General features: G+C 38.9%; 1 protein-coding gene across 1 annotated transcript in view; it reads left to right on the top strand.

Annotated features, from left to right (window-relative positions):
* Positions 1 to 10: 10 nt before the first annotated feature.
* The window catches only part of LOC128604031 (protein Dok-7-like), a 17,958-nt gene continuing 8,294 nt past the window's right edge, over positions 11 to 9,674 (top strand). The window contains exons 1-3 of the mRNA XM_053618802.1: positions 11 to 941; positions 1,068 to 1,113; positions 3,968 to 4,183. Coding sequence (XP_053474777.1) covers positions 888 to 941; positions 1,068 to 1,113; positions 3,968 to 4,183 — 316 coding nt within the window. The 5' untranslated portion in view covers positions 11 to 887. The remainder of the gene's footprint in view (positions 942 to 1,067; positions 1,114 to 3,967; positions 4,184 to 9,674) is intronic.

Raw genomic sequence — 9,674 nt, 5'->3', positions numbered from 1 at the left:
AAAAAAACCAAACAAAAAACCAGCAGCCCTATGTTATTGAGGGAAACTTTTTGTGCCTGTGTAGTCTCTCAAGATGTCCCTGCTAAGAAACAAACAAACAAGTAAAACAAACAAACAACAACAACAAAACAATAGAAACCCTAAAAGAATTTGTAATGGTTTTAATGGAAACTGTAATGGTACCTGTGGGTCTCTACATTTTACTGTTTGTTGCCTTCTATTGGTATTATGTTATGTCTAGTGGATACCGTTAAGGACCAATAAAGGTAATGGTTTTAATGGTTATAATTGCTTTTAATGGGAACTGTAATGGTCCCTGTGGTTGTCTACTTTATTTTCTATTTGTTGCCTTCTATTGGTATTATGTCATGTCTAGTGGATACCATTAAGGACCATTATAGGTAATGGTTTTAATGGTTATAATTGGTTTTAACGGAAACTGTAATGGTCCCTGTGGCTCTCCACTTTATTTTCTATTTGTTGACTTCTATTGGCATTATGTTATGTCTAGTGGATACCATTAAGGAACAATAAAGGTAATGGTTTTAATGGTTAGCTGATGGTTTGAAATGGTATTTGTAGTGGAATCCATTAGAATGTTTGTGATGGTTTCTATTGTTTAATTTTTTTTTCCCACCAGGGGATAAATATGGACCAAATGCCCACATATTACGATTTTATGCCCAAGATCTCCCAAAAAATAAAAAATATAAATAAAATAAATAAATCAATAAACCCACCTCCATGTCACCTGTGCTCTTCCGTCGACGCGGGAAGTCTTGTTTTTCACTGCGCGTGCGGCTCTCTGCGGCGGCGCCAGTTATTTTGAAAAGTGATCCGCGCGCGCCGCGGAGCCGCAGCTGTTCAGGAGCCATGAGCGGAGGAAGATGACGGATTCATCGGTCGCGGAAGGACACGTTAAAGTCAGAGACGGCAAAAAGGCGAGTGAGCTTCTGCTTTTTTTTTTTTTTTTTAATTCACTCATTTATTATTCCAAGAGAGACTTCGGTTTTGTTTTTCTTTAACCTTGAGGCTTGTTTTGACGTGTTTATTTTTATATTCCGCAGTGGAAAGCTCGGTGGGTAGTTCTCCGTAAGCCCTCACCGGTGGCGGGTATGTAACCGTTAAATCTGATACTGCGGCCCTCACAGACAGACCTAGCAACAGAATCCTTTCGTTTACAAGTAACCTTAGATGAAGTTTACTATTAAAAACTTTACACCTTTTTCTTTTTCGAGGCATGCTCTAATTTACTTTCAGAAAGTGTTCAGTTCACTTCAATTGCACTGGTACAGTGTAAAATGTTACAGTAACCAGTATACATGACACAATACAGCTGGCTCATTAGGTGCATATCTTGGTTTGCACACAAAATGTCCCCATAAGGACAGGAAACTAGTAGGTCCTCACAATGTTATATATATATATATATATATATATATATATATATATATATATATATATACATATAAAAGAATGTGTGTTAGTTTTGTTTTTAAGTTTGTGTTCAACTTTCATAGTCTGCTTCCTTGTGCAGGAGTTGACTTAGCATTATGTTATATATTCAGCAGATATCCTTGCAACACTTGCTTGTATATCATGTTCCCCATTCACAACTCGGGCTCTCCCAGTTTAGCTCACCATGTGTTGAATTACATTTAAAGACACAGCGGTTGTGCGTTTGAATATATTCGGTACAAGACCAAGAACCCATTCGAACTCAGAGTATCACTTTATGAGGAATACTGATCAGATCATGGCGTTTTTTTAGGGACTCGGTATGTAAAACTGTTGAACAGGGGTCATGAAATAGATTTGACCTGAGGTCAAGTTCTCACAGACCGAACACCCATCATACTCAACATCTCAACACCTCACTAAACACCTCACACACACCCTAACTCTTGGACACTCGGATCCCATCACTCACTGCTTCACGTCACACGTTAACAGTAGACCTGTTTCCGTCCACGTATTTTTATGCGAATTTTGGGATGTCGTATAAACAAAAACGCTGGATGGAAACAGCAGATGCGAATAAAATCTCCAAAATGCGCATACAAAAAACATATAAGAAGACATGCGATGTAAACTACGATGCAAAGACATTTACTGAATAAATTCCTCGATGCGCTTCAAAAAATTAGTCATGTGACTTTGCCTCAACAAATTATGTGATAGGATAATTGGCTGACGTGATTGGATATTCAGGGTAAAATCACTGTCAGAGATGATGAGCCGAAAATAGCATTTTAATTCATGTTGTAAATTATATATATATATATATATATATATATATTATAAATCTTTTTCTCAGACTTTATGTGGGAAAAAGTCACCATGGTGCATACGCATTTCTGATGTACGGACTTTAGGGCTGCACAATTAATCGCATATCGATCTCGATTACGATTTTGACTGCCCACGAGTGCATGAACATGATCGACTGTGATATTGACGTTTAAAGTTTGTCCTCCACTAATAGAAAACACCGCTGCAGATCAAATCAAACGCTTCCTAAACTTACAGCCAGTCACCACAGGGATGACGTCATTTTGTAACGCCAAAACCCAGAAACGATGTAGTTCATTTATAGTAAACGGTTAGCTTTTTATTTTTGGCGATTGTATTTAGGCTTCAAAATTCATAAACGTTGTGTTGATTTGTTTAAATTATCTTTGATGGACAAAACGTGTTAGTATTGTAAATGTTTCTTGATTACAGAGCTTAAATTTTGCAATAATCCAAAAGCCTATGTGAAAATCCTATTGGGTTTTTGTCGAGGGAATCGGTGTGATGCTAACTTCCGGGTTCCGGTACAAAATCACGTCATCCCTGTACCGCTCTTGGGTGATTTGGCTGCATCTCTCCTCCTGTAAACACTGTCATTGCGTTTTCTGCATAGGCCTGAATTGTTTTCATTTGGTTGCGTATTGTTATATTTGATTGCATATTTTCATTTGGTTGATGGTTTTTTTTTAATTTTTACTTAACCTATATTTTGGGTAGAATTTTATTTATATTTTGCTTCTACGAGATGATGCACTTTAAGGACCAGTCTAATTTGATGTAAAGATTTGTACATTAGCAGGAATGTAGCACAACATGGAGCTGAAATCAGCGGTCTGTTTATTTAAATGTGAAAGTGCAATGTAAATATGTTGTCCCTAAAATCAATTAATAATCATGATAAATAATCGTGATCTCAATATTGATTAAAATAATCATGATTATCATTTTGACCATAATCGTGCAGCACTAACGGACTTGATAAATTCTATAATCCTCCTCTTCTTCTATTGTATTTCTTACAATAGAAATGGTTCTGTGTATATTAGACTCACACACATTCATACACACATGCAATTAACCGATGCATCAAACTTCATGTCATTGATTTACATATTAACACCCACAAAAAGAATGAAAGCTGCTTACAGGGTCTACGGAGGATTGCATCCTGCCCGCATTTCACTTCCCTCATTGGGGCAGGAGGCATGCTGCCCCATGCTAGTGCTATGAACATTTTCAGTGGATGAGGAGCAGCAGGACAGTTAATGACAGGTTTGCCACCGTTAATATGTTAATATGTAAATTAACCCCATGAAGTTTGATGCATCAGTTAGTTGCCTGTGTATGATTGTGTATGAATGTGTGTTAGTGTAGAGGTCACACTCTCGATGTAGCTGTTGTGACAGCTGTCCATGGTCAATACATGTGATGTGGCGAATGGAAGGTGGTGTGGATGAGAGAACGAAGGGTGATGTTTTCACAGTTGCTGTATTTCCTCTGACTGGGAACAACAGGGACACTTTACACTTGGCTTATTTCCATGAATATTAACACCCCATATTCCTCTCATCTCTCTGCCAATTCAGGTCACGTCAAGGTGTTTTATTAGCATGAAAGACACACATATATTTATATATCGCCAACGCTTGTTTCTCAGTTTCTTTCTCTGTCACAGACTGCCTGGTGTTGTTGGTGTCTAAGGAGCGCGGTGTGAAGGAGCGGAGCAGTGTGGTTTTGGAGCACATCTGTGGTCTGGAGGCAGGAGGGAGCAGCGAAGGAGTCGCCTATGCTCTGACAATCCTCAGTCTTAATCAGATCGTTCAGCTGGGATTTGATAGTAAGGAGGCCCTACTGGCCTGGGACCTTCGGCTTCGCTACTATCTAGGGGAGGGTGAGTATGACTATGTGTTGGTATTAATATGCATTTTCAGTGATCAGATGGCCATTCAGTCACAAAGAATAGCTGTCTAAGTCCTTTTAAAACTGCATTAGAATTTTAAATGTTTAGTTTCTGAATGCAAGTGTCCATAATGTTGATATGCCATATAGGGCTAAACCCTGTGTTTATATCATGGCATGTACCCTCACCGGCCACTTTAATAGGAACTGATCCAGTTGTCCAATCAGCCATTCATGTGGCAAAGAAGCAGATACAGATAAAGAGCATCAGTTCATATGAAACATCAGAATGGGGAAAGATGTGACCTGAAAAATGTGGGGAAATTGTGATTTTTCACACACAACAGTCTACAGAGAAAAAATATCCAGTGAGCAGCAGTTGTGTGGATGGACACACATTGTTGATGTTTTTCTATTCTTTAACTGTCCAATTATGGTGAACCTGTACCCACTCTAGCCTCAAATTCCTGTTCATGGCCGAGAGTGGAACCTAATGTTGTCTTCTGCCGTTGTAGCCTATCTGCCTCAGAGTTAAACATGTTGCGTGTTCTGAGATGCTTTTCTGTCTACAGCAGTTGTAAAGAGTGTTTATTTAAGTTAAGAAAACCTTCCTGTCAGCTCAAATCAGTCTGGCCATTGTCCTATGACCTCTCTCATCAACAAGATATTTCTGCGTGCAAGAAATTTTCTTGGATGCTAAAATTATGATTTTAATGGTTGTTGAGATTTGTGTTCTTGGCTAACTGCTGTTGTAGCACATCCACCGCAAGGCTCGATGTTGAGATGCTTTTTCTGCTCACCAAGATTGTAAAGAGTGATTATATCCGTTAGTACATCCTTCCCTTCAGCTCAAAGCAGTCTGGCCATTTTCCTCTGACCTTTCTTATCAACAAGCGTTTTTACCCACAGAACTGTTGCTCACTCAGTGTTTTTTTAATTTTGTTCACTATATATACATAAAAAAAATCCATTCCCACCATATAAGTTTACATTCGTTCATCCTTAACGAGTAGATCGCTGTAATAGTGTTTCCATTGCTGTCAGTATTCCAATTGTTGTCCACAGCTGCCAGCTTTCTAAGCCAAAATAGCAAGTACAGGCTGCACAGTTTAACACGCTGATGATCCAATTCCTGCTATTGTTGACAGCTTTTCACACTTAAATTTAGCTAGCTAGCTCATTTGAATATCGCATTAGAACTGAAATAATGATCACAGTGCATTAAGGTTGCATGTCCAGAGTCTCTAGTGCAGTTATTTCTAATCCCACTTGACGGACAGACTGTGTTTATCCTGATTCAACACAGTTGATTCAACTTCTAAACAATGTATTAGGGGTGTAATACTTCATTTATATGCATTATTACACATAACATGATCCAAAGTTAAGATAACAACATGCAGCAAGTGAATCCAGTCAGCACATTCAGCTTTTTTTTTTTTCCACACTGCTCATGTTTAATGAGTCACCCAAGTGTGATTATTAAATGGAGAGAAAAAGCATTTGTGATCACAGTAAACTTTGATTCTACTTGTTGAAAAAAAACAAAAACGCATTCATTATACATCAGTGTAATGCATTTATAATACAATGCCAATATTATAAGATGAGTATCTTATATTATATAAAGCTATTATATGGGAATAACATAAGAAATGTAGGTGTTATCAAAGTCTTGCTCCCGTGTTTTAGAGCATTTCTGAATGTTACATGCGGAACTTTACTGCGATCGAACACACGCTCTTTCCAGTAGTAAAAGTAATCAGACACATAAATGTACATGCCTGTGATTTTTCTGTTTAATGGATTATTAACAGGATTACCCACCTCATTCATTTGGTATCGATCGGTTTACTCAATTCCAACTAAGGTGTTTGCGTAAACATTTTCTTTTCCAACTGCACTATCACTAGAGTTATTAGATTATTCGGCTGCATGCAAACACAGCCATTGAAAAATACACATACAGCAAAGTGCACAGGCAAAACAGAGCATAAAATGACAACAAAGTGGACAAAGTGACTTATACAAAGTGACAAGATCTAGTACAACCGTAACGTTGAGCAATTGAGGACTGATAGTCTTGCTCAGGGAACTAACAGTGGCTCTGCGGTAGTCCTGGGAGCTCAGAACTGACACAGATCCTTAACGGACCACTGCCATATTGATTCTCGTGTACCAGGAAAGCAAAACAATACGTTTTGTAGAGCAGATTATGAGGATAAGGAGACTGATTTAGTGTAATGTTGTACCTTAAACCGCTTAGCTCTAAAACGTTTTAAACATCTTACAAGTTGTTATGGAACAAATACAAATGAGCAAATGTATAGAAATGTGTTTAAGCTCAAAGGTGCCCTTAAGCAATAGAGAGAAGTCTGTTAAATGGCAGGCTTTGATGTGCATTCCAGTCATTACCCTCATAAATCTAACAAGCAAATAACCCAATGTGACCTGTGAGTGTGTGTGTGTGTGTGTGTGTGTGTGTGTGTGTGAGTGTGTGTGTGTGGCAGTGGGGATTTGCAGTTACTATACTGAGGGGGGCTGGCACGGCATGCTGTGAAGTCACCTGCTTGCTGTCACTGTGTGTGTGTGTGTGTGTGTGTGTGTGCGTGTGTGTGTGTGCGCGCATCTTGAACTTTGACTCTTTACTTCATTGTTTTGATTTGTGGCCCTTCATGAATATGTATCAGACTCAGTGCTGACAGGGTCAACCAGCCCCACATTCCTTTATCAAGTACCCCTCAATGCACTTAACCTCATAGTGTAATGCACAAGTTCTTTTACACACACCTTGTGTCAGTTCTTTTAGTCTGCCCACACTCGGGATTCTCATCTTAGTTACCTGTATATTACCGTTGAAATAAAGTACCAAGAATAGAAAGAATACTTGAAATTGTTCCTGATTGCATCCAAATAATGAAGATGCATCACTTGGAAGAATTAACACAAGAAAGCGTCATCAAATATTTTCTCATTTGGTACATTCAGCCCCAATATGAATGTTTTGATGCCTTCATGTAGTACGTGGATTTATCATAAATACATGTACTCTATGCATCATAATTAAATAGGAGCTTAGTAAAAAAAATTGATTGTACTGATACTCGAGTGTTCAGCTGTTTAACGTTTGATCATGTTGGAGTAAAATGATGGTTTCATGTGTTGTAGGTATTTATTCTTTATTTTCTTGAATGTTGTATTAGTAATGATTTTTTTTGGCCCGATTTTGTTGTATGATTTTGCTGTTGCAGACAATAATCACACATTATAAAAGACTTTTTTGCTTGCTAGTTGAGATTGTCTTTGAACAAGTAATGCAACGCAATTGCCACTAAAGGCAGCGGATGTCAAAGTGAGTATGGCTATACCTTTGAAGCTCACAAGACAGCTACAAATATGTTAGTTGCTGTGGCAAAATATAAAGAAAACATACTAATCGACAGAAAAAATATCCCTATTAGCTCAAGCTCTGTTTACGCGACCCCGTTTTATGCACCAGCCCGGATCACGCTAATCGATAACATAAGCAGAACATTAGCTGATCTTCATCGTATAATCTCACGTGAAGAACACGTTACTGTTATCACATCTGTTATAGAATAAACACACAGGGGGAATGGTGGCTTAGTGGTTAGCACATTTGTCTTGCGCCTCCAGGGTTGGGGGTTCGATTCCTGCTTCCACCCTGTGTGTGTGGAGTTCTCTCATATGTTCATCCCATGCTTCGGGGGTTTCCTCCCCCAGTCCATAGACATGCAGTGTATTTCTAAATTGTACTCTAAGGGGCTGTTTACACAACAACATTTTCAACAGGAATATGGTTTGGCTGTTCGTTTATACGACAATGGCGTTCCCCTTCAATGGGAACTTCGACGTTGCGTTTAGCATAACAGTATGAGTCACGTGTGCAAGGGCGCTCCCCATACTGTTGTGCCAAACGCAACGCCTCGTTCCCTTCTCGGGACAGGATTACATGCGTAACCTACACATTTTGGGGCCTGAACACGCAAACTTTTGAAAACGGGATTCAAAGTGCAAGTTTTTGAAAACGATGCCTTTATCGTCTCCGTGTAAACATACAAAAATGAGAATTTGTGAAAACCATGACGTCATGCGCACGCGTATTACGTGTTCAGTCTATAGGCATGTGTGCGAATACTTCAGAACAACGCGCGAGACATTTAAAACTACAACATCGGAGTACAGGACTGTGTTTGTGCTGCTCAAGATTTTGAGATTATTGACACTTGTCCAGCAAAGTGTAGATATACTGCATCACTACTATGACCATCGGAGGCGCATTTGTTACCTACGCCAAATTATTAACCCACATCTACGCCGACGAAGGGCATTCAAAATCTTAGAATTAGGGCCCGAGCACCGCTGGTGCAACGCCCTATTGGATCTGCTCCATTTATTATTAGTAGTATTAGTATTAGTATTATTCTTTTCTCAAATGAATCACATTTTAAAGGGCCTAAACATACCCGAAAACTCACGAAACTTCAGACGCGTCAGAACTGTTGAAAATTTACATCTAATAGGGGTTCCAGAATTGAGCGTAGCAAAATGGCTCGATAGCACCACCTACAACATTTCAACAGTAAATATTTGTATATATAAAATAATGCAAAGGAAAAACGTTTCCATTTGTAGTACATCATTATCGTGTAAACGTTCCCTTAAATACTCTAAATTATCTGTAGTGTTTGAGTGTGTGTGTGATTGTGCCCTGCAATGGGTTGCTACTCCATCCAGGGTGTCCCCCACCTTGTGCCCCGAGTCCCCTGGAATGGGCTCTAGGCTTCCCATGACCCTGTGTTGGCCAAAGTTCTCGGCCAACTACCTAAGCTAGTTGTAGTGACTTTAGTTTGTTAAATAATCTACCATTATCACCCTGAGTAACTCACAGGCAAATGTACTTTGTATTTCACTTGCTCTATTTCTAAACACATTTCTCCCAGTGTTTTTTCACTGTCTTGTAAAAAGCTACGCTATCTTAGCCATGTGTCATGGCTTGTGCAGCTACACAAGGCTAAAAAACATAAATCGGGTCTTTCTAAGCTCTTACAGACACATCGTTATTGTTTATGCCCTTTTATGTTCATTCTTACAAAGTAACCTCACAAAAAAATAAAGAATCTCAAAACACAAGACACTAAGAAAAAACACCTGCAAGCAATGTTCTACGTGTTATCACACTGACACAGGTGTTATTTATTACTAATTGGAACAGGGCCCTTATTGTGAAGTGTTTGTTAAAGTGATTGATAAACCCAAATCCATCTGTTCGGCACATGGGCACTGAGTAATTTGGCTTCACCTCACTGAGTAATCTTGTTTGAGAAAGTGTGTGTGTGTGTGTGTGTGTGTGTGTGTGTGTGTGTGTGTGTGTGTGTGTGAAACACATCTCAGCATGTTTACATAATTGTGTGTACAAGTGTGTACAATGTGCCATAATTTGATTTAGTGAGAATTCTCAG

The sequence above is a fragment of the Ictalurus furcatus genome, chromosome 29 (assembly GCF_023375685.1).
Source record: "Ictalurus furcatus strain D&B chromosome 29, Billie_1.0, whole genome shotgun sequence".
NCBI lineage: Eukaryota > Metazoa > Chordata > Actinopteri > Siluriformes > Ictaluridae > Ictalurus > Ictalurus furcatus.
The sequence above is the reverse complement of the archived record's forward strand: the minus strand, read 5'-3'. Positions and strand labels throughout refer to the sequence as shown.